This window comes from Acanthochromis polyacanthus, chromosome 5 (genome assembly GCF_021347895.1).
Source record: "Acanthochromis polyacanthus isolate Apoly-LR-REF ecotype Palm Island chromosome 5, KAUST_Apoly_ChrSc, whole genome shotgun sequence".
Lineage (NCBI taxonomy): Eukaryota > Metazoa > Chordata > Actinopteri > Pomacentridae > Acanthochromis > Acanthochromis polyacanthus.
Window position 1 is genome coordinate 7,117,175 of NC_067117.1, and position 22,621 is coordinate 7,139,795.

The window sequence follows — 22,621 nt, forward strand, 5'->3', positions numbered from 1 at the left end:
AACTTAGAAAATGTGAAATGTATTCAATAAGACATTACATACTTGAACTCTTGTTATGCTTCACAAATGCTGTAAAACATTTCTTAAAGTTTTCGATTATATTTTTTTCCAACAATATATATTGATACTTTCCAGATATGCCATAATTCAAAAGAATTAATTTTTTAAATTAAATGGTAAATATTTTTTAAAGCTGTTTCTAACTTTGTTTACAAGTTATTCTTGTTTGTTAAATTGCAGAAAAATATATACTATTTACACGTTAAAAACAGGCAACACTTAACACTTAATATCCATGTCTCTCTGTCTCTCTGTCTCTCTCTCTCTCTCTCTCTCTCTCTCTATATATATATATATATATATATATATATACACACACACACACACACACACACATACAGATATTTACTGTTATGTTAAGAATTAAAAAATGGCTAATAATTCCTTGAACCGTTATTTTACAATTATTCTATGTTTTGTTAAGTTACAGATAAAATCTCGTAATATCACAGAAAAATGTATTAACCTGTATGTTAACTACAAAAAAAAGGCCAAAACTGCAAACAAAATCCACATCAAAACAAACTTTTATATATGCATATCTATCTATCTATGACACTACACTATTACATTGTTTAATTGTATTTAAATCAGCTAAAACATTATTTTTCAGATATTTGCTGTTATTTTTACAGTTTTTAGTTTTTAAGCCTTACAGTATTCACTGGATTCTTTTTATTTACTTATTTCTCTATTTTACTGTGTACCGTGTCTGTGGTTTGCAGTTAATATTTGCTATCTTGCATATGGCTTCTTGTTACTACTGGATTTTTACACACAAGCACAATGAAGCTCTTCACAGTTGTTAAGTTTAGCAAGTATATCTGGATAAAATGCTCTGTTAGAATGTATTGCAACTCATGAACACTTCAGAAGTTGTTGTTGTTGTGACTCTACTCCACAGGAACTGGATCTGCCATTTAAAAATGTTCAGGACAATGCAAAGGCACTGATGGAAAATGTGCATTAAGGGCTGAGAATCTTCCAGCATTCATTCAGTATGGATGTAAACACCCTCAAAGACACTTACAGCAGCGCTTCGCAATCAATCATTATTTCATCTCAAGTCAAGAATAGAGTGAAATATCAAAATATACGGCACTGTCCATATACTTAGACATGGCATTGTGCTTATGTTCCCATATGACAAGCAACTTTAACAGCTATGCTTGACTACATAAACTCCAGGCTACAAATGTGTTTTCTATGAGAGGACATCTATTCTTCTTTGTGCGAGAGAGCCTTACAAATCCCGCTGTTCCAGTCACTAAAGCTTTGAAAACACATTAAGCCATGCTACTGTGAAAGATAGGCTGGCCACCTGCCACTCACATCACACAGTAATAGACTGACAGATGTATAGACAGGAGGTCAGATGGTCAGACACTTTGTCATAATGCTAAACATCATTAGATTGAGACGCTGCTCAAGTCGTTGAAGCCTCCAATTCATTGTTGCAGAGACATTTACATGTGATTCATTGTGCATACAAGTGTCTTTGTCTGAACTAATAGGTGAGAGAGAACTTGTCAAAAAACTATATAAACCATACGTTTACTCAGTTAAAAGTATAAAGCATTTACAACAATTTCAATGTATTTTACATTTGATAGAGACAGAGAATCTCCCTATGAATCAATTCAGTTTTATGGTGACTTCGAGACAAAACAACAAGCTTTAATCAGATTATTGCTCGTAAAATGTTAAACAGCTGCCAATGTACACATCAAGAAGACATTTTAGTTGGAGTTGTGGTTGGGTGCAGCTAAAAAAAGTTTCTTCTCCTTCTAATGTTTTCTTGCTTTTTTAAAAACTGTTTTCTGTCTACTCCTGAGAGAAATAAATGGTTCTTTATTGCCACATAAAAATCAGCTGGCACGCCATGGTTATATCACAGTCGTCTTTTTTGCTGCAAACATTGTTGTGAGTTCTGAGATTGAATCATTCAATGGATTTGCAGGCCTTAACAATGGGGTGCTAAAAGAAGCCAAAAAAACATCAAAATCATGTAAAATCGCTGTTAATACCAAAAAATAACGAATTATTGAAGCATTAAATAATTTGTCTCTTCCACAAACCTAGCTGGATTTCAAAACCAAACTCCGTGTTGCTGCATTATCAAGGCGGCTTTTTAAACTGCTGAACTCCATTCAGCATCACTTTATATGTATAAATTATCCAATTAAAAAAAAATGCTTTTGTTGTTAAAGCCTATCATAGTTGTATCTTGAGCAGTTCCCAGTAGACACCTCTTCATCTAACTTTAAATTAAAATTTCATCCTCGCTAACTGGACAACTAAAATTGACTGTAAATCGAAATGTTTCTCGATTAAAAAAAAAAAAAAAGAAGTCATTTCTGTCTTTCATTTTGGTAACTCCTTGAGATAAAATGGTATTTATCTGACTTTTCAAAATCAGTGCTAAATAGATTTGTTTGTTTAGAAAATGCATGCTGGACATATGGTTGGATATGAATTTAACAATGATAGTGCATTTAATCCTGGGGCAGACTGTGTTTTTTTTTTTATTCAAACAATGACACAGTAACTGTATCTTTAATCTTGCGCTGAAGAGATTAATTTATGTATGACATATATTATAATATGTATACGCAAACATATGTCTTCTTTAACAAGGTCAGTTTGAGATTATTTCTGATTGAAAAAACCCAACCTGTCTAGCAAAAAGTCAGAAATTGTTGCCCTTAATCCCTATTCCACTCTCATCATGCAAAAGCTGGTCTTTAAAGTGCTTTAAATTTTACCAAAAAGTCTAAACTACTGACGTTAGTTTTGTGTCATATTGAAAAGAATGCAGTGCTAGTCAAATGTTTGCACATGTTGAGGTAATAGAGCCATTTAATCACTAGGGGGAGACAGAAGATTGGGAACAAATCTTTAAAACCCATGTTTGATATTCGGTGTGCAGCCTGAATATTACTGTCAGTGAGTGCAGAAATTCAGGTATTGATAATAAAGCTACAGCTTCAATAGACACTACAGTAAACATGAGTCAATTACTAACCAAATGAGCAGTTAATGTTGGTGTCGTAGTCTACCTGTTTAACTGTTGTAAAGCAGTTTTATTAACAGATGGGCATCTGTGTGGGTTGACAGCAATTTTCAGTCAACGTGCCAAACTTGTTTTCATTAAGGTAAAAAATTGCCCCTCTTGCCAGCCCACCCAGAAGAGTGTTTTCTAAAATTGGGTGCTGGAACTTCTTTGCTATTTCACCTGCTGGGAAGCAGATGCAAACATGGGCTGCCACACACATAGCTGAGGGGCTGGCGGATTACTTGCAGATGCAATAGCGCATGAGCAATCTGGACTGCTTCATCAGCTTGTTTCAGTGACTCACGCATGTTGTTAATGTCTACTCTGTGCAATTAAGTGTACCTCTGCTGAGTCACCACGTCAGTGCAGCACTAGTCCATGTTTAGTTGGAGTCCAGACCAACAGCAAATGGCTTATTACTGCTGAAGCTGTAGGTTATTACAGATCAGTTTTACATATATAAGACAAAGCATTTTCAGTGTTTTCCATTAAATTTGGTTACCGTGTTATTGGAAGAAAAATTGAGAAGTTATAACTGGTGGCTTGTCGGAGACAGGAATTATTGCAAATCACATAGAATTGCTTGATAAATCGAAGAGATGGAACGTGGATGAAAATAAGAAGAATAAATCTGGAAAAACAGAGTTGGTTCAGAGAAACTGATGTTTAAAATGTAATATTGTGGACTAAAAATAATGGAAACATAATTAGAATCGAGGCAGACAGAAACAAAAAAAAACTGAGAGAACTTTGAGCATACAATGCCATTTGGAGGACATTTGTTCCAAAACTCTGTCTGAATATCAAATTATAGACATAACCAGCGATGCTATGTTATTGACTGATGGTTTTGAAGACACCCAATAGCAAACTTCTTCGCCAATAATTTTTGGTCTTTTAAAGTGTTTTTCTTTTCTCTTATGGAAGTCCCAGTCTGACACATCAGGTCCTTGGGCTTTGGCCTGTGTCCAGTATTGATTCAGCTTCGTCAGTGCCCGCATGCTGTCCTGCCAACTCATTTAGAGCCTACTGGACAGAAGCTTTGGGCTAATCGCTCTTCAGAGAACATCTCACTGGTCCTGTGTCTGCCTTTCATTAAGGTTTTTGCTCATTACTGATCGGAGCTCTTTATTTTCCACAAACAGTTTAACTATGCAGGAGTTGTTGTGCAAAAGCCCAGAACTGTCATGGTACTGAGCTGGCATCATTTTTGTCAGCTCTTTCAAGGCAAAGCCAGAGTGTTTTTGTTTGTTTGTCTTTGCGACTAATAAATCTAAATAATTCCTCTTTGTTTAAAGCTGACAGGCTTTAGGCTTCTTTACTCTGTTAACATCACACCCAGTGTAAGAATGTTTGCTGTCACGCCTGATGTGAGACCTCTCCACTGGAAACTGTTACTCTGCCTTTTGGAAGCATATTGATTTTATTTTCTCCCTGACAGAACATCTGTACATATGAAAGCAGTGATTTTGTGTGTCTTTTGGGGCACAAGGCAAATGAGATGTGTGATCTGAGACCGGGTGGTTGAATGCACTCGATATAAATAAATAAATGAATGAATCAAAACTTAATTATGTGTGACTCAGCCGCACACAGCTGATTAATGGATGGGCCCAACAAGAACCTCTTTGAACTTTGAGTGTGTGTGTCAACACCGTTGCTAATCGTATCACCCTCAATTAACTTTAGCCTACTTCTTACTACTGGATCAAACCTCTGTGGTGAAGGAGAAAGTAGCCGGGGAGAGAGAGGGGGAGAGAGGGGGGACCGAGAGTCTGCATGCCCCCTACCCCAGCCCTCCACCCCCTCTTTACAGGACTGCCAGCCCGTCTAGAGTTATTCCAGGAATGCGTTGAACATGGCTGCCGCGATGAAGGCGCAGAAAACGGGACTGCTGGAACTTCGAGTGACCGTGGACCGCTGGATCCGAGTGTTGGCCACACTTACCGAGGACACGCTCACCGTGAACCCCGGCGAGGGCGCAGAGGAGCCCGCCAAGCCCAGCCCGAGTCCCGCCGGCGCTATCAACGGAGACCCCCCGAATCTCAGCACGTCCCCGGTCCCGGAAACCATCACCAACGTGAAGCGCACCGTGCGAGTTACCAAGCAAGATGTTGGAGGACTCGGTATCAGCATTAAAGGTAACAGACAGTTTACTCCGGTGTCACAAAAAACGGCGGAAAACTTGTCAAACGGCGAGTTACAGTCAGTGAACCCAAGTTTTATCGAGGAGTTTGAGAGCAGCTGCTGTCAACGGCGGCGTAGAAACACCGCAGCCAGTTAAGTTAGCTAACTTCACACTGACCGTTAAGTCCTTTTAGTGTGCCGCAAAGTTCTACTTTTCCCACCTTTTGTGCAGACGAGGTGTCATTTACAGTGCATTTCGGGCTGCTGTTTGCTCAGAAATAAAATGACAGCTGTGGTTTTCTCAAGCTGTGCCTTACCTCAACGGGGAACCATTTCAGTTGCCTGGAGTCACCGGAGATGGCAATTAGTTAGCTTCTGTTGTGCAACGTTAGCCTGGAGGTTTGACTTTAATAAGTTGCTTCGTGTGTGACAAGGAGGAAAATGCACGTTGCTCTATAAAGCGTACTCTTTTGAATTAAACGAAGGTTGCACATTTATAAAATAACATGTCTACTTTCTGCACTATCAATACTAATAGTAGAGTTAATTTTTTGTGCTTTATTTAAGTGTTCAAGAGCCAAACTATAGCCAGACAACTAGCATGTTAAACATGCCACTATTTGCACTTGTTTTGTGCTCTAAAATTTAATGTAAGCCCTGCACAGTATCCAAATAGTTCTAATAGATGCAGTAAAAGCAGTCACTGAAAGGTGTGGCTCTGAGGACCAATAGGTGACAGGAGCAGATTCATTGCTCTTGTAACAGAATAGTGTCTAAACTGGTAATTTAGCTTAAACCTATTTTTTGCCTGATCAATTTTGGCTTTTCTAATAAGCTAAAGTGAACATCTGACATGCACACAGAGAACACTCCTGCACACTACCACTGTTGCTCCCATAACCTCTCAATAGGAAAAAGTTATAGCCTTCCCGTATTTTACAAGCCAAGCTTACATACCTGTGCTGTGTTATGCAGAAGCTCATAAAAGCCCCTTTCTTTGTCTTCTTTCCTGGACCTGCAGCAACAGGCTCCTATCTCTGTGGAGATCTCAATGTGGAGAAGGCTGGGAAGGTTGAGCACAGAGAAGATATGTAAATACAAAAGATGTAACAAATAGCATAGCGCAGTGATTACACAGTTGGAGAAATGATCTGATTTGATTTGACGGAGGTGGTCAAAGTTGTTAAGTTTTGTAGAGCATGCTGCATTGACAACCACAACATTTCTTTTCTCTTTTTGCACAGCTTTCTTGTTTATGATGTGTCTATAATTTCATAGCCACAATATTTAGTGTTCTACCTCCTGGGTTAGTTAAACTAGGCCTGTTTGGGGTTATAATGTTGAAGTTGTGAGTCCTCTGTGCCGCTCACCTTGAGATGTCATGCACAGCATCACAACAAACATCAGTGCAGTGAAAGCTGTGATAAATAATGGACGTGCATTCTGATATCTATATGCAGTATGTGCGTGGGCTTGCATGTATGTGAGTTGATGCCTCCTCCTCGTGGCAGGTTTGCATTCTCAGGTAATCACTTGGCCACTGGCTGATGCACAGGGTCGATGTGATGGATGATTGTGAACTCGTATTATTATCATGTCGCAAAGATGGCTCATCGTTGTAGCTGCTGGTGACGTGCTAATTTTAGCCCGCCATTGCCACCAACAGCAAAACAAAGCCAGACCCTAATGACATAAATGTAATGTCCACCTCTGTGAAAATGGGTGGTTTTGAAAAATCAGACAGCATGCTATTAAAACAAAATCATAGCTGGCAGCCTGTTGGCTTGACATTGTTGTGATGTCGTTTGTTCAAAGGCAGCAAGGGAGGAGGGGTATAACAAAGCGATAGAAAGAGAAAGGCGCAGGCACAGAGAGCAAGCCACAGATCAAATGGGACATGGAGCAACCCAGAGAGGTCAAATGAGTGGAAAGGAGGAAACAGAAAAAGTGTCAGTCAGAAGCACACAGGGTGAAGCAAATGAAAGAGCAGGGCAAAAGTTGTTGTGGGCTAGCTGACACCACATTGTGAACAGCTGAGAGGAGCAGCCCACAGCAGTCAGTTGTCATTGGCCAGAGATGAAAGCTATGTGGCTGGGAGTGAGTACTCCACTAGTGGTAATTTTAGGGAGCCCACCCCAGCATGCAGAAGAGCTTGAAGGCAACCTTTACTCACATGTCTAAATTTAAGAGGCGAGGCGAGGAAGCTAGACTTCAGGTCTCTAGACAGGCCCACTGGTCAAATGTAGGAAGGAGGAGCCGGTTGCTGCAGATCTTTTTTCCTTTTCAAAACCATCAAGGTGTGAGCTTGGTGGGTCTTTACCACAAGCAGTCCGTGGACAGTATTCTCAGTGTTTTAAATGGGCATTGTTTACATTTAGAAGAATCCCAAGACATTATCATAACAGTCCGTATGTATTGGCACAACTTTTAATAAGTTGAAATTAGTGATCGGATTTTAGTGAAAATCTGAAATAGCTTGTTTCCTTGAACTGAAACCAGCTCAGATGTTCATAGAGGCAGTCAGTTAACGGGGCTCAGGTGCAGTGTGACACATATTTTTTACTAAAAATGTTTTCTCTTGGGCTGCACAGTGGCATAGCACTTTCGCCTTGCAGTCTTGCTCTCTTTTTTTTATTCAAACTGTTTTTCTGTTTGCAGCTGTTACACTGTAAATTTCTGAGCAATGGCATCAATAAAGGTTTTATCTATCTATCTATCTATCTATCTATCTATCTATCTATCTATCTATCTATCTATCTATCTATCTATACTGAGGTTTAAGTAGTGTATAAATAATGGATGGATGTGGCTCTGCGCAACAATCTGTAATACATACAGCTTTTTTTAGTCTTCTTAAACCTGTTGTCTGTTCATTTGTACGACTAATTTGATGAAGTTTGATGAAGGTACATGCGGATCATGCTGAATTCCTACACACATCGTTAGCACAAAATTACCCTAATAGGTACATGTCAGCATGGCATTCATTTACCTGCCATGTGTGGCTCCACCCCGTCTTCACCGCTGCCTCCCACAGGTCAGCTGAGTGACAGACTGCCAGCTGAAAGGTGCTCAACTGTGTCTGACATGAAAAGTTTAAATAAGAAAGGTAGAAATAGGTAGGGAATAAGGGTTGTGTCGGAGTCGGGGACATATTGACAGTTATTTTTGCTACAGTATGTCAAATATGTTCATTCAGCAGTCATGTCAGTAGGAGGTATTTCAAACTGGAGTGAAACTTCAGAGTCTGCAACAAGAGGAAGGTGATATAATGCTGTGAAAGGGTTATTGTAAGTGTTTCTTGTCCCTGTTGTTGGCCGTCACCTCCTTTGGCTGCCCCAAGATCAGATTTAATAGTTTAGAAAGTTAAAAAGAATCCCTTCAACCATCGTTTACATCAACTTATTTTGTGTCTGTATTGATTTGAGCATCTACTATCTAAACGTACCTTTGTCCTTTTGATGCTAGAGTTGTTTTGATTCCAATGTCATCCCCTTTTCTCTCCGACACCAGTGTTACTATCATCCTCTGGCTGACACAAAGAAACAGAGCTCCTTTGCCTTCCTGTCAAACCATTTACAAGGTAGAACTGCAGTTGGCAAATTGGGAAGTGCTTTGATGAGCTGTTTGTATGACATGCAGCCAGCCTATGTCAGTTTTAATGAAGGAAAAAGTTCAACGTCTTGGCAGTCATTGTTGAAGTGTACAACACCTCCATGCATTAGTTTTCAATTCCAGTCATTTTATGGTCGGATCAGATCAGCTTCTCACTGCAATTATGGTATAGCCTAGCCGCGCTAGACAACCCATGGCAACGAATTTAATTCTTTGCTAGGGTCGGTCTAATTACCCTCGGTAAGCCTCGAGGTTGGATGCTCCTAAAACTGGCCGACAGAGGCGCGACGATTCTGACAGAAACAACCGGAAACAACTAGCCTAGCTGCGCTAGGCAACCCACGGCAACGAATGTAATTCTCTGTCAGGGTCCACAACAAAAACGACAACAGTCGTTGAGCTCCATTAGCACCGACTCTAAATAATCTTTCTGTTAACATGTCTGTAATATACTTGAGCTTCACCCATTGACTGTATAAATAAGGCTTCACCGAACTACCGCATCCTCTGATTTCCGGCGCTCTAGGAACTACGTCAGCCTATTCGTTGCGCTGATTGGTTGTATTCCTACCCAATTGCTGCAGAGTGATTTGATAGACAACCTTTTAGCCTGCCTCCCTCCCTGTCGAGAGTTCCTAGACCCTTAAGTCTTCAGACCTGGGTCTAGCGCGGCTAGGCTAATTGTGGTATGTAGTGCCATTTTAATTACAATTTTTGCAATATTAGTAATTCATATTTAGCAGTTTAGGTTTTTTTTTATTCATCAATTTTGTGCAAATCATTTGGAGCTTTTCTGCCAGCTGGTTCAGATAATAAATCTGCTGTTTGTGTACTGGTTGTGGTACTGTGGAGTTTTCATGCAGTGAAAGTAGATTATAGAGCAATTCAATTCACAATGGTTATGTCAGTGTAAAGTGGGGGCAGAGGTGATCTTAAGGTTAGAGAAGCAACTTGTGACTGGAAAGTATTCAGAATTAATCCGACAGCCAGCTGGGGAAGGTTGGATTGGAGCGAGTGAAGGACAATGGATGTCAGAATATTTATCTGACGGTCAGAACCACGTGTTAACAGTTCACATCTTAATTACGTAAAATAAGTGCAATGCTAATAATGATACTGTAAATATGTATTTGCTATGACTGTGAGCTTGTTCTGCGTAATGATTGTCATTGAAAATCTTCTTTTGCAATGTGGTGGGCTGTGTTAAGTCTCACTGTTGGTTGTGCTTCGTTTTCCAGGCGGCTGTTTATAATAACCTTCAGGTACATGTCGTTCCTGTCACTAATTCTCATCCATGTAGAATGTTTTCACAGGATTACTTGGTGCTGACTTTTTTCAACAAAGCTGTCCTGCTTATTAATTGTTTGTGATTGCAAGAGCACAGTACAGTCTTTTATTTTGAATTAAATGTCAGAATGACCAGACAAACAGTTTGTCTGCAGTACTATTTTACAGAAAGTCCTAAAGAATTGCAGCTTAGAGCTGTACTCTGCTAGGCTCCGTAGGTAATAAAAATTAATATCTTGGTATAAAAATTTAGTATAACACAAACTCCAACACAAAACTTTTATGCATCACATATGCTTGATTAATAATGAACCTTTCCACATTTATCCTTCGGGGTTGATAGGCCACTTCTCACGATGTGCAACAATCAGACAGTGCTGAGAGCTTGACATAGCTTGAGTCCATTGAGTACAGATACAGAGAGGTGGCTGCATCGGAGCCAACAGTGCACAAAAATGATACCAATAATCACAGCAATGCTGAATGTCAGATTCTATATTTGATCACGTCGATAATCGCTCATTCCCTGATAACATTGATATTAATAGTAATGATGACAATAATGATAATACACACGTATGTACTGTATGTGTTCCTGTAACAAAAATAGCATTTTACATATTTAAAGAGTTGAAACAGTTGATGAAGTGAGTGATTTGGATGAATTTTAAGCTTATGTCCACTTCTGATGCAGTCTGTTACCACATCATGATTCAGAAACTCAGTGAGCACAGAGCATAGCTTCACTTCTCATACTTGGTCATGCAGTAAAAAACTATTTGATGATACACAGTGGGCAAGAAGCTGGTAACTGCCTCTTTCTAAAATGTTCTAAAACTTTGTAACACAGCAGTGTGAATGGCATTCATAGTAGTTTTGTATTACGAGTCGGTTGCTTCCAACGAAAGACACCTGAGGTAAATGGGAAAGAATCCCCCAGAAAAACACCCCGTGGAAGATGCATTTAAAATTAATTAAATGTAATCCTCTAGTAGATAATTTCTCACCAGCTTGAATGCCTCTGGCCCAGCTGACATTAATGATGATATTTCTGGGGAAGAGTGGAGGCCCACAGCAAGAGGTACATCCATCAGCTTACCAGCTGACCTTCATTTAACGAGAGAGAGAAAGGGAGGGAGAGAAGTTGGTACAGGAGGGCAATAACTGTTGTCTGTCTGTCCTTATACGCTCTTGTAGCTGCAGCTGAGGTGACTGAAGTGGCTTCAAATGAGGAGTGCAGCATTGGAATCATAATAGGTGTAGAATGGAGGCTGCTTTGCTAGTTTTGCAGCTCACCAATTGTATTCTGTTGTGGAGTCATAGTGAATATAATGACATTTTCACTCAGTGCTGCATTTGCCAAGGTATGAGAAAACATACATATTTTGATTCTGTGAGAATACGCTCCTGGCACATGCATTTGCACCTTGTATGGATTGTCGGTAGGAAAGAATTTAATTCCAAACTCTGAGTGAAACTAATAAGAGCCAAAATATTTTGATTGTACTCTGCAAAAGTGAGCACATGTAGCTATGTCATGTAATTGTAAGATGAAACAACAACATGATTTTCTTCTGTTGTCATGCAGGTGGCAAGGAAAACAAGATGCCAATCCTCATCTCCAAAATTTTTAAGGGCCTCGCTGCTGACCAGACTGAGGCACTTTATGTTGGCGATGCCATACTGTCTGTCAATGGTTTTGACTTACGAGAGGCCACGCACGACGAGGCTGTGCAAGCGCTGAAAAAAACTGGCAAAGAAGTCATCCTTGAAGGTAAGATATTTTTCATTGAGAAGAAAAAGAATCTGGAATACACTGCAGTTTTTCTTCTTTTCATTGTTGTGGCTTTGCTTTGTCTAAATATGTTCGCATGCAAAGCGAGAGAAGTCTAAGAGTTATCTACAAGACACAACATATGTCACAAATGGATGATAAAGAAACACGACATTCATATTTCTAAACAATACAATCCTCAGGATAGCAAGAGAAAAAACCGACAGAACACTTCCACTTACCCCCGTCTGCACTCCACAGCTCCAAACAGATACATAGATGGAAATGATGGGAACATTTGAAACCTTGATATGCTTTGATGCTTTTCTCCAGGCCTGCTTGATTTTTTGCGTAAAGGAAATGTATTACAAGCTGCGAAAGACAATTCATTAAATCAGAACTTTGATCAGACTTCCTTGGAAACATCCAAGTAACGAGTTGAACTGAAATAGCAAGAGGAAACCAAAGACTCAGAATCGAATAATATTGTTGTGGCTCACACCTCTGAGCGTCTCAGCATGCTAATGAGCAGGCTGCCTGAACATCAAACACTTTTGACACTGATGGGAAGTTAAGTTTATGTCAGATCGTAGAACTATGGAGAAATTATGGAGTAAGACTTGATATGCGCAGGAAGGTTTGCCGTGGACTCAGCAGGTGGTTTTCCTCCCTCTTGCTGCCACTCAAATGTGAGCTGCAAGAGCAAAAGTACAGTATCTCACAGTCTTTTACTGTCGAGTCATTGGATGGGCGGGTTCGTTCGGGTGTCTGTCTGACAGCACATGTTAAACAACAAGGTGAATCTGAGATGTGATCTTTAGTTGTGAGGACAGGCAAAAGGGATTAAAAAGGATCCTTCCTCTTGCAAAATGATTGCTTCACAGGAATTTGGCATCTCCCACCAGGCTGACGTTAAATCCCAGGGCTGAATTGCAAATTCACCAAAAATACACAATGTCTAAAGGCAAAAGTTAAGCAAGGTTTTGCACTGGATGCTTTTATTGAAAAAGAGTATATGCCATAAAACTTTAGACTTTGTTTTGTTCTCTGTTTTTTTTTCTATTGATTGGTAAATTCAAAGTCCGTGCTTTGAAAAACAGATTCCCAACAGATTCTAAACAGAGGCTAACATTTATTTTCAGTGATGTGAGTCAGACACATTGCATTGCAGATGCATGGTGTTTGCTTCAAGATGAAAACCTCATTTGTGCTCTCTTTGGAAAGTGCAACAACAACAAAAAAAAAACAAAAAACGGTTGTTGCATTTTTTCAAACCTAAAAATGTGATTCAAAAGCAGGTTAAATACGCAATATGAAGGAGAAGAGTTACCACTTTGCCGTGTCACAGTATTTCTATGGGTTAACTTGCACAGTGGGCTAGCTTCAGTAACTTCAGTCAGCGGAGCAGATCCAGCTAGAGCTGCAGCCATGGGAAATTATTGCAAATCCCCCTGTCTTACTTGTCCACAGTCAGGCAGAAAAGTGTTGATATCAGACGGCTCAACCAGCGCTGCTCTGTGATCCGTCATGTCAGGAATCATTTCATGGGTTTCCCTTTCCCCTGAGGACCTGATAGAGGAGTGAAGAGACGAAAGAAGCTTGAGGCTCACTGAGGGGAGTGGGCTGTGGCTGTGTGTGTGTGTGTGTGTGTGTGTGTGTGTGTGTGTGTGTGTGTGTGTGTGTGTGTGTGTGTGTGTGTGTGTGTGTGTGTGTGTGGGCATTTTTTGATGTCCAGCGATTTCTTTGCTTATGTCTGTCCGTACATCCGTCTGACCTGGAGATTGGAGGACTCCAGGATTCATATGTTTAGTGAGAAAGCTTTAGAGTATTTTTAGGGAGCAGACGAAATAAAAATAAAAAAATGCTTTTGGTCAACACTTCAGGGCTATGCGCTTTCCAGCTGCAGTTTTTGAGATTTAGATTTAGTTTCAGAGCTATTTGCGCATCATAAAAATACTTGTAAATACAGATGACATGAAGTTCAAGCGCAGTGTTTATTTTGGTTTTGGCATTTTATCAAGATATTCAGAAACACAGTCAGAAACAAACTCCTTCTTGGCACCACTACAATGTTAAAGGTCACGGTAACAGTCTTTCTAGCATGTGCACAGCAACAAACAGCCACCACTGCTATGCTCACGGCAGTTTTCAGCGTTCTGTGAAATTCATAACACAGACGGCCTTGACTGAGATCAAGGAAAAACTGCCTCCATCACATTAAAATATCAGGAAAATGTGAACAGTAATGCTCGAGTCTGTCAGATGGGTAGTTTCACAACATTTACAGAAGGCTATAAGCCCGATTGCCATTCAGCACAGACAAAGAAATATTTTGCATTATAACAGATATCTGCTCACTAATTTTTTTTTCATTTTCGTTGAAGTCATATCTGTAGCTGTACAGTTAAGCTGAAGCATGCTTTGCTTTGTGTGTTCTAATTGAGAGTGCACTGGCAAAAAGCGTCTACATGCATAAGATGAGACCATTAGAAAACAACAAAACTGCTTATTTGATACATTTTTGTGAAGGTTAAAGGTTTCCAGTTGCTCATATGTGGCACAACTGGAAACATTATTACAGTTGTTCACTTTATCAATTTTTAATAAATCTTCTAATTTTAATGGGCCACAGTGTTGCTTAGCTTCCAACAGTGCAGGGAAAGGGCAACACCCGACAGCTCCTAAGTGTGAGTGTGAATGTGTGTAAAAACCTTCTGTGCATAGCAAAAAAAACCCAAACAACTAGAGACTTACTTTACCTTACTGTCGCACCTTACATCAAAATGGTGATGGAATAATCAATGAGTCTGTACAGGAGAGGGGATAAACATAACAGACCAGATGAAACAATAAAAGCACAGCTGCCTTCATTTCCTCCTGGCGACATTTAAAGTCTGACTGTGTGTACACACGTGGACAAAATTGTTGGTACCCCTCAGTTAAAGAAGGAAAAACCCACAATTCTCACTGAAATCACTTGAAACTCACAAAAGTAACAATAAATAAAAATTTATTGAAAATTAAATAATCAAAAACAGCCATTACTTTTGAATTGTTGATTAACACAATTATTTAAAAAAACAAACTAATGAAACAGGCCTGGACAAAAATGATGGTACCTCTATAAAAGATTGAAAACTATTTGACCAGAGTGACATGATTAACTCAGGTGTGTCATTTAATTGACATCACAGGTGTTTCCAAACTCATAATCAGTCAGTCTGCCTATTTAAAGGGAGACAAGTAGTCACCCTGCTGTTTGGTGAAAAGGTGTGTACCACACTGAACATGGACAACAGAAAGCGAAGGAGAGAATTGTCCCAGGACATCCGAAAAAAAATGATAGACAAACATCTTAAAGGTAAAGGCTATAAGACCATCTCTAAACAGCTTGAAGTTCCTGTGACAACAGTGGCTCATATTATTCAGAAGTTCAAGACCCACGGGACAGTAGCCAACCTCCCTGGACGTGGCCGCAAGAGGAAAATTGATGACAAATTGAAGAGACGGATCGTTCGAATTGTATCCAAAGAGCCCAGAGCAACCTCCAAAGAAATTAAAGGTGAACTCCAAGGCCAAGGTACATCAGTGTCAGATCGCACCATTCGTCGTTGTTTGAGCCAAAGTGGACTTCATGGGAGACGACCAAGGAGGACACCACTGCTGAAAAAAACTCATAAAAAAGCAGGACTGGAATTTGCAAAAATGCATGTTGACAAGCCACAAAGCTTCTGGAAGAATGTCCTTTGGACAGATGAGACCAAACTGGAGCTTTTTGGTAAGGCACATCAACTCTATGTTCATAGACTCAAAAACCAAGCATACGAAGAAAAGAACACTGTCCCTACGGTGAAACATGGAGGAGGCTCAGTAATGTTTTGGGGCTGCTTTGCTGCATCTGGCACAGGGTGTCTTGAAAGTGTGCAAGGTACGATGAAATCTGAAGACTATCAAGGCATTCTGGAGAGAAATGTGCTGCCTAGTGTCAGAAAGCTTGGTCTCAGTCGCAGGTCATGGGTCTTCCAACAGGACAACCATCCAAAACACACAGCCAAAAACACCCAAGAATGGCTGAGAGAAAAGCGTTGGACTATTCTAAAGTGGCCTTCTATGAGCCCAGATCTGAATCCCATTGAACATATGTGGAAGGAGCTGAAACATGCCATTTGGAGAAGACACCCATCAAACCTGAGACAACTGGAGCTGTTTGCTCATGAGGAGTGGGCCAAAATACCTGTTGACAGCTGCAGAACGCTCATTGACAAATACAGAAATCGTTTAATTGCAGTGATTGCCTCAAAAGGTTGTGCAACAAAATATTAAGTTATGGGTACCATCATTTTTGTCCAGGCCTATTTCATTAGTTTGTTTTTTTAAATAATTATGTTAATCAACAATTCAAAAGTGATGGCTGATTTTATTTAATTTTCAATAAATTTTTATTTATTGTTACTTTTGTGAGTTTCAAGTGATTTCAGTGAGAATTGTGGGTTTTTCCTTCTTTAACTGAGGGGTACCAACAATTTTGTCCACGTGTGTATTTCTGTGTGGCTGTGTGAGCACATGTTGTGTCCATACCTCTGTGTGTGTGTGTGTGATTCTGCTGCACCTTTAAGTGTATAACAGAGTGTCCCTGTATTTTTATGTGGGAATAGAATAGAAGGGATGAGAGGGGAACAGGACGGCTCAACATTCTCCCAGTCACACGTCTCATTTGCGGTTGCTGTCACAATCAACGGTAAGCTTTACATCTCAGTTTTGTAAAGATATTAAGTGCGAGAGCATAATGAATCAACAACATGTGGCTCTGTGGAGCAAAAGTAAACAAACATGAAGTGAAAAAATAAGAATGAATCTAAGGCGCTTCAGTCATATGACACATGGATGAGCAACAGTGCATATCTCTGGTCCCTCAACTGTCCCGCTGTGTTTATGCCCAATTTTTATTTGGAGTCTCCTGCAACTGAAAACACATCGATCATATCAAGCAGCTTGCCAGCCAAGACAATGCCTGTTTCACTACCGTATGTACAAACACACACATATATACACAAAGGCATAAACTGGGTGTGTGTGAAAGAAAGGGTAGGGGGTAGGGATAGTTCAATAGTAAAGTTGTTCCCTGGGCAACCAAGGTCTGACAGAAAAGCAGACACACAAAGAAAGTACACAACCACATTCTGTGCATGTTTACACACGTGAAAATTTCCACACACATACATGTGCACAAGATGCTAAGCAGAGAGGAAGGATAAAATGGGCTGTGGAGGACAGGTCAGGACACCCAGGTAAGTGAATGTGGAGGCTAGGTTGTGTGTGAGTTTTTTCATTGAGGACAGATATATGTCTTTGTGTGTGCATGTGCGAGTGCCGTCCATGTATCCAGAGAGTCAAAGTGCTGGCACACGATGTTTTGTAGTGCAGCAGAAGAATGTAACAGCCCACCGGTCACAGTGATGGACAAGGAAAAGGGCACATAGCAATTGAACAGACACTAAGTGTTGCAATGAACTCTTGAAACCATGGAGAAAATGTGACAAATGTCAGCTTGAACTTTTCATACTAGTGTTCTACAACAAGTTTAGACAATTTTGCAGCCAGTGAGGGCCAGCACAAACACATAAACAATCAGGCCACTGACCAGTAGGGTGGGGATGATCCATGTTGGACAACTGCTGCATTAGTACAGCACTTTGGGTTACTAATGGAGGACTCTTGGCCATATAATTTAGTGGTTAAAGGCCATGGTGTGCTTGAATCAACCTAGCTTGTATTACTGCTGTCATAGAGAGGGTAAACTCTAAATGGGGATAATGGTGTTTGGTTCCAGGCAGTTCATCCTCAATGTCATTTATGGTGTTATACTTGTCTGATGGAGGTTGTGGTGAAACAAGTTATTTTTTTAATTCCTCTCTCACATACCAGAGTACAGTAAAGATCCAGCTCTGATCTATAGTCTATAATCTTAAATGACTGAAAAGCCCCATGTGGAAAACTCTCCCCACTTGGCACCCAAAAAGACTGAAAGCTGCCATTAAAAGTACATTTTGGCCTTGGCACGACTGGAAGGTTTGACGTTCTTGTTCCATGCGGTTGGGCCCATGTTTGTCCTGGGTGCGGGTATTAGCTTAATGTCAGCCTGAATTTCAGCAGAACTTGGATACCCAAAGGGACACAATTTTCTGTGTGTCTGTGCAAATATGTGTGTGCAAAAGAGACAGCGAGGGACAGAATGAGAGAGAGCTAGTCGCCTCTGCCAAGACTTTTCTGGACACTGCTGGTTCTCTCTGTCCTCTCCTTTTCATTAAGGTAGTTGTGCTCAGGCTCAGTGCACACACACACATGGATTAAGTAGGCTTAGTTATGGAAGCTCTGTGGTTGCAATCTTTCCCTTGTCTAAATTTCTTTTAGCAGGGAGGGTGTATGTCTTGGACATGTGTTGTTTGCTGTGTCAAGTCTCCTGATTTCTGTCATCCTGACTGGGCTTTTGGCCAATCAGCATGAACTATTGATTCATGCTGAACAAAGTCCGGTGTGTTTGTGTAAGTCATGCTACTTTTAAAGCCAAAACAAGATTGAAGCAAATGTTACTATGTTACTCTGCCAAACAGTGAAGCAAAAATAAGTCAATATTACTAAATTTGGTGATGTAAACGGAAGATTTAAGTCTGTTCACTGTGCTTGGCAGGTAGATTTTTTTGGTTTACAGCGATTTGAAACAATGAAGAAGAAAAGCATTTTATCTGCTGACATGAAGTCTCACTAGCCTGAATAATACAGAAAGATGGTTTATTTATATGCACTGCAGTAACCTGGTTACTCAAAAACATGCAAACATACTTGTCTGTAAGCTGATTCAACTCTCTTCTGTTCATATGACAGTTAAAAAAATCTTTTAATTTCAAAAAGCTGGCTGTAATCCTGTTAAGTGCATTTAAACACACAGCCATATGACATATGTTTGTTTAAAAGATATGTTGTTTGATTGAAAGGGAATCTTGTCATAAATTTCTTAGGCTGGAGTTTCTCTCTCTCCACGGCAGTAATGACTAATGATGTTAGAGAGAGCCACACACTCATAATTAAGATGCAGTGTTTCTATTTCTAACTCTGTAGCTCAACTTTGTGTCACATTTTGCCTTCCTCATGAAAAAAACACCATGTGGCGTAGGACAGGTGTTTCCACTCAAAGAGCTCACAGGGTAAGCAATGTGAACATAGAGCCAGAACACACAGAGAGGTAATTTAGCAAAGACAGGTCTCTAAATTGTTACTGCTTAAGTAGAATTTTTGCGTTAAACCATTTTTTTTTAAATCCATAACTTTCTGATTTGCTGATTCCCATACCATGGACATATGAACATTGCAGGCCATGAATTACCTCTCTATGGGATCTGCTTCGATGGTCATGTTGATTGCTCACTGATTCAAAGCACCTGTTCTGTACGCTGTATATGTCACTCAAAAAGGCATGCAGGTTATTTTTTTTATTATTCTAGCGACAGCAGTGTGTTAAAACACAGATGCATGCAATGAAAAGTGCAAGTTTATGCAGTTTTAAGTGTGAGGGCCTCCTCTTTATCTGATCTTTAACCTCAAGGCAGCATCTTACAAGAATGTGTGAGCATTTTTAGCCACATGGGCTACGCAGTACCACATGTGCCAGGGACCAAGGGATAATTAATAGCGACAGCCTCTGCTGAGTTATGTGTTGCTGAACTGTTTAGTCTGTGCCTGTCATGCAAGCTATATTTTGTGAGTTCCATTACCTCTTAAGAAAACCCAGCGCTTGCCCACTGCCATGACTTTGTTTAATAAATGTGACTACACTCACTACATCATTCCTCGAAATAATGCTTGCTTTAAAACTGTCCAAGGGTGAACATCCCGTACGTGCAGAGGGGGGATGTGTTTCAGGACTGCTTGAGTTGAGACTTCAGTCGAGGAAGTACATTTGTGTTTGTGATAAGCATTTGTGGAAGGCTGCCTTATCGTTCTCAAACAACAGCTTACCCCAAACCTAATCTCTCTGTTGCTCTCTCTGACACACATGCAACCAACTTGCCCCTCTCTATATATCTCTATATCAAATGCTTTAACAAACTGCATTTGTAATGGAGACCAGCGGTTCCATTACATTATGTAGTGGTGAATTTGGGATTAGGTGTTCTCTCAGTATAAAGTAGAAACTCTGATCAATAGCATTCACAATTCGGATCCAGTGCTTCCTGTGTTTAAACTACAGCATGTTCTTCTGCAGTTTCTGTTCCTTTCTGTCTGTGTAGAAATCAATGAACGGCCGAACTGATGCTTTGCAAACAGGGCCACTGGACGTCAGACTGGGTCTGCCCTCAGCTGCAGCATGCAACCCCTTTTAAACAGTATGTTTGACCCATTTAGCTTTGGTTATGCTGCTGGTCCCTGAAGAGCAGTATCGTTATATTAAATGAATATTACTTAGGCTATTATTACAAGTACAACTCGAACAGTGTCGCCCTTCAGAAGGTTTAGAGTGTAATTCGGGCTCCAATTTGCAGGCTAAAAAATCGTATTTCTTATCTGCAAATCAAGCTCTTCAAGGACATGTAAAAAAGGAAGATACATATCATACAGTCTTTTTAAGCAAGGCCAGCAGAGATGTATACTCACGCCCTATCTTCCTCCACTGATTCAAGTATGGTTAAGTGAGTGATTTATGGAATATAATGACTTTGGGGAGTAAGGTTCAAAGCTGCTCATTGGGACACAGCGTGCTGCTGCCTGAGACTCTCTGTACTATTCATTCTTTGTCTGAAGTTCTTTCTGTATAAGTTCAGGTTCTGTTACTGAAGCAGCATATCCGTCAGCCCTGTTATTCATTCACACACAATAAAATCTTTAAATAGACTGTGCTCATGTATGCATACACATGCGCTTGCACATGAATCTTCGCTCACACATACTCGTTCTCCCTGTCCTCCTGATCCACACGGTGACCAGTGTCTTTTTTTGGACCTGCTAGAAGTGAGATTTTCTTAATTCACAGTTTCAAACTGCAAATTCTCAGGTGGTTGTCTTTTGGCTGAACTGCATCAGTCCAGTCAGAGATGTGATAGTTGGCGTTTTTGTGTATTAGCTAATCTATTCATCTGGTGGGTGGCAACAGCAGCAGCACAGCCCTGTTGTTTGGACTGTTCCTTCCAGTATCCCTTTTGATTCTTCATTTTGTGTTGCTGGTTAATCTAGGGATGCATACCCTCTTCTGTGTTGTTTTTTTTTTTGCAATGAAATAGTACATTGGGAAATAGAAGGACTCGAGGTCTTATTTCCTTGACATTGTGCAATGATTTGACTGTGCTTCGACAAAGATTCAGGCATTCCTGTCTTTCACTGTCACCTAATGAAACATGTCTTTTGAAAACATGCGCACCATAGTGTCCATTACGCAATACTGCAAATAAAACCATTTCTCTTAAAATTGGAACTCCAATTTAAAGTTCTGGATTTCAAACACCCTTTTTTATTTTTCCTTTTTTCTTAAATTGACCTGTCTGTCAAATATAATTGAAAAGTGCATCTACATGTGGAAATGTGGACCATGTAGAATCAAATATGGATGGTTTACTAATGAACCTGTGCACAACTCATGCACATACAGTAAACATGGCTGTTTTATCACACTGGTAACTGAATGAATCCAGCTAGTATCAATAGTGAGGGTGCATGCATGATTGGAGTAACCTTTTAACAGGGCTGTGTTTGCTCTGTTTTAAACAAAAAGTGTATGGTTGTGCCAAAAACATGCATGTACTTTATCACCTAATCAAACTTTCTGGCTCTTGCTAGTAGTGTGACAAAATAATTACTACTTTGAAAATAATTCTTCCCTCTGTACCCTGACTGAATCCCTCATCCCTCCTGTTTCTTACTACCTATTTCATATTTGTTCTCTTTGTTCTCCTCTTCTCTGCAAGTGACTTATATAATAGCAGAGAGATAATAGATTTTCTTGTAGTTGAAAGTGTACTATTATCTAGATATGGAAGGCTTTGTAGAGCGGGTTAGTACACCGAGTAGTCTGCATTAATTGGGAACAACCTGAAATTCAATTCAATTTTTGTGGTTCAGTTGATTGTTATGTATTCCAGGATGCAGGGCGATCTCATTTAGAGACAGAGCTTCTTTCGCTGGCATTCATTTCGTTTTGTTCAAGATGAGTAAATGTGGAAACTATTTGTGAGTCTGTACATTTTCCAGTGGGCAGTAACAAATAAGATAAAAATGACTTGTCAGTTTTTGTCTGCTTACATTTCACCAGTGTACATTTGATACTCAAAGGGAGTTAGCAGACCTAAAGACATACAAAAATCAACTTAAGTTAGCAACACACAACTTTTTGAGTCTCTTGTAAGGTTTCAAAGTGGTATTACAGTTGCAAGGAGCGGATCACACAAAATGAACACCACCTAGGATGTAAGTAGGAACAAGGATACTGCTAATAGCCTGCCTACTGCCCAAAGTTACAAACAGCTATAAGAAATACAATTTGTAATAGTAAACCCAACCTCAATGGTATGATAAAGGTGAGTACATCACCAGATTGTATTCATAAGAAGGCTAGTTTGGTTGCTTATTGTGGATATTGCAGATTTCGGGGCAGCTGTGGCTCAGGTGGTAGAGCGGGTCGTCCAAGGATTGAAAGGTTGGCAGTTCGATTCCTGCTC

General features: G+C 40.0%; 1 protein-coding gene across 1 annotated transcript in view; it reads left to right on the plus strand.

The window, feature by feature from the left end:
- Positions 1 to 4,850: 4,850 nt before the first annotated feature.
- The window catches only part of snta1 (syntrophin, alpha 1), a 33,293-nt gene continuing 15,522 nt past the window's right edge, over positions 4,851 to 22,621 (plus strand). Inside the window, exons 1-2 of the mRNA XM_022200880.2 lie at positions 4,851 to 5,256; positions 11,733 to 11,918. Of these exons, the coding sequence (XP_022056572.1) occupies positions 4,974 to 5,256; positions 11,733 to 11,918 (469 nt within the window). The 5' untranslated portion in view covers positions 4,851 to 4,973. The remainder of the gene's footprint in view (positions 5,257 to 11,732; positions 11,919 to 22,621) is intronic.